This window comes from Cydia strobilella, chromosome Z (genome assembly GCF_947568885.1).
Source record: "Cydia strobilella chromosome Z, ilCydStro3.1, whole genome shotgun sequence".
Classification (NCBI taxonomy): Eukaryota; Metazoa; Arthropoda; class Insecta; order Lepidoptera; family Tortricidae; genus Cydia; species Cydia strobilella.
In genome coordinates this window covers 332,158-334,500 of record NC_086068.1, presented here as the reverse complement: position 1 = coordinate 334,500, position 2,343 = coordinate 332,158, and the positions used below count along the sequence as shown (strand labels likewise).

Below are 2,343 nucleotides of genomic sequence, written 5' to 3'. Positions count from 1 at the left end.
ATGTAGGCCGAGCACATGATTGACGCGACAGTATCTCGCCGCGAGATAGGCTACCCGTCTTTTACTAACTGTATGAATTAAAGGGGGACGGGTAGTCTATGTCGCGGCGAGATACTCTCGCGCCAATCATGTGCTAGCCCGGCTGATAATGGTGGTGACATAGAACAAGGAAGATGATGACCTTTTCTTAACTTACCCATAAACACATCTTCTAGACGTACGTACCGCGCGCTTGGAGCGACTTCGAGCAGCGCCGGCACCGCGTCGCCACTCACCAAATACCCATGCCCCACTGCGTATGTCGGGTATCTCGCCCCGGGGTACTCTTCCTCCGGGACGGAGTACTTGAACCGCTTGTCTCGCGGCGGCTTTATGTTCTCCAACACTTCCCCCAAATAGTGTTCGTCGTGTTGTGGTCTTCGATAAAGCTGAGCAGCTGCTCGATGTTGACGAACATGTCGTCATCCGTTTTGAACAAATGAGGAGCTAGCGGGCAGTGGGCCGCGAACCATTCCAGCATCGACAGTGATTTTAGGGGTAGGTTTAGGTAGGTATCTTCGAAGCGGGCTTCGATGAGGTCTCGATAGCGAGCGTCTTCGTCGAGTCAAAGATAGATATAACTCCGTAATAGATGGATACAGTCTAAGGACAAAACGTGCCTCGAAAATCACGAAAATTTGATTCTCGATCAGATGGCGCCACCAGTTTTGGCCTACACTCGTATAGAGGGCGTTGACTGTTTCGTTTGTTATTTATAATTTTAACGCATACCAGTGAAAGAACATGGGTCAAAATCATATAAAAATAATTAATGCAAATAAAAAAATAATTTATCCATATTTAAATACATTTTATCGTATTTTTATAAATATTTATTTTTAGTTTTAAAGTGTGCCGACAGATGGCAGTGAATTTACTGGGGTTACAAAATTTACTATGACAGTAACGCTCTAGTATAAGTTACTCTATGGTCGAGTATTGCGTCGCGCAGGGGCGGAGGCGTGACGCCGAGGAGGAAGGCGAGCGCGACGTGGTTGGGGCGCGCCGCTAGCGCCCAGGAGTCGTAGCACGGTACGCTTATCACCATGCCTGTCACGTTCTAACAAATATGTAAGTGCGAAAGTGACGGACTTAGTGATAGGGGAAACCATGCTGCGCGGGCAGGTGGCGCGGATGGCGTCGCGCGCCGCGCGGTGCGCCGGCGCTGACGCCACGAGGATCACGAGGCCGGTGCGCGCGCCGCGGTCGGGGCACAGCTCGCCGTGTGCCCGCGTATGTCCCGCTACGTATCGCGATCGCATCATCATAGCACGAGGAACTGAGTTTTGGCCATTTAATACCTAAGGGACCATGTTTATTAAATAAATTTTATTTTAAAATAACCACGTTTGACTAACTGATTTGCAATACCTATTGTGTAGGACATAGGTCCTTTTTGCATAAATATTAGAGGTTAATATAAATGTTGCTTGTATTTTTCATGTCACTATATGATGTTATTGTAAATGTTGTATTGACATAGTACATTTTTGACAATAGCTCAACTAAGTTATTACGATACAACGTTATACCACAACTTTAAAAGAAAAACTTGTTAAGCGCCAATATAATACATACTTCCTCAAATTCTTCGTCTTCGTTTTCCCAATCGGGCAGCATCAGGAACACGAGCATCGCGACGAGTAAGAACAACACAATTGTATTGATGTATTGTTTGCTTCGCTCGCGAGGCAACCACGGGGATCGCTCGGCTTTTCGAGGATGCATGAGCGAGGCAGCTAGCTGTTATCCTGTAAAGATTAGTCAGAGTGAGCAACGCGCTTGTATACACGCACTGTCAGCCTCGTCCGCGAGGCAACCACAGCGATCGCTCGGCTTTTCGGGGATGCATGAGCGAGGCAGCTAGCTGTTATCCTGTAAAGATTAGTCAGAGTGAGCAACGCGCTTGTATACACGCACTGTCAGCCTCGTCCGCGAGGCAACCACAGCGATCGCTCGGCTTTTCGGGGATGCATGAGCGAGGCAGCTGGCTGTTATCCTGTAAAGATTAGTCAGAGTGAGCTACGCGCTTGTATACACGCACTGTCAGCCTCTTCCGCGAGGCAACCACAGCAATCGCTCGGCTTTTCACGGATGCATGATCGAGGCAGCTAGCTGTTATCCTGTAAAGATTAGTCAGAGTGAGCAACGTGCTTGTAATACGCACTGTCAGCCTCGTCCGCGAGGCAACCACAGCGATCGCTCGGCTTTTCACGGATGCATGATCGAGGCAGCTAGCTGTTATACAGATAGGTAGGTAGGTTGTATATATATATTATTGGAGCGGCCTTGGCCTGGGTCAGG

General features: G+C 48.4%; 1 protein-coding gene across 1 annotated transcript; it reads right to left on the bottom strand.

The window, feature by feature from the left end:
- Positions 1-960: 960 nt before the first annotated feature.
- Positions 961-1,740, bottom strand: LOC134755036 (uncharacterized). Its single transcript, XM_063691514.1, has 3 exons — positions 1,618-1,740; positions 1,149-1,340; positions 961-1,047 (listed from the first exon to the last, which is right to left on the bottom strand). Exons 1-3 carry the CDS (start codon positions 1,672-1,674, stop codon positions 961-963), a joined length of 336 nt encoding a protein of 111 aa, XP_063547584.1. The 5' UTR covers positions 1,675-1,740.
- Positions 1,741-2,343: the final 603 nt, after the last annotated feature.

Bases quoted from the DNA above. Each gene is read 5' to 3' on its own strand.
- LOC134755036 (XM_063691514.1), bottom strand. From the start codon at position 1,674: ATGCTCGTGTTCCTGATGCTGCCCGATTGGGAAAACGAAGACGAAGAA. The intron at 1,341-1,617 runs GTATGTATTATA...ATGGTCCCTTAG, and splicing joins AAGACGAAGAATTTGAGGAA to GTATTAAATGGCCAAAACTC. The intron at 1,048-1,148 runs GTTTCCCCTATC...CCTGGGCGCTAG, and splicing joins CCACCTGCCCGCGCAGCATG to CGGCGCGCCCCAACCACGTC.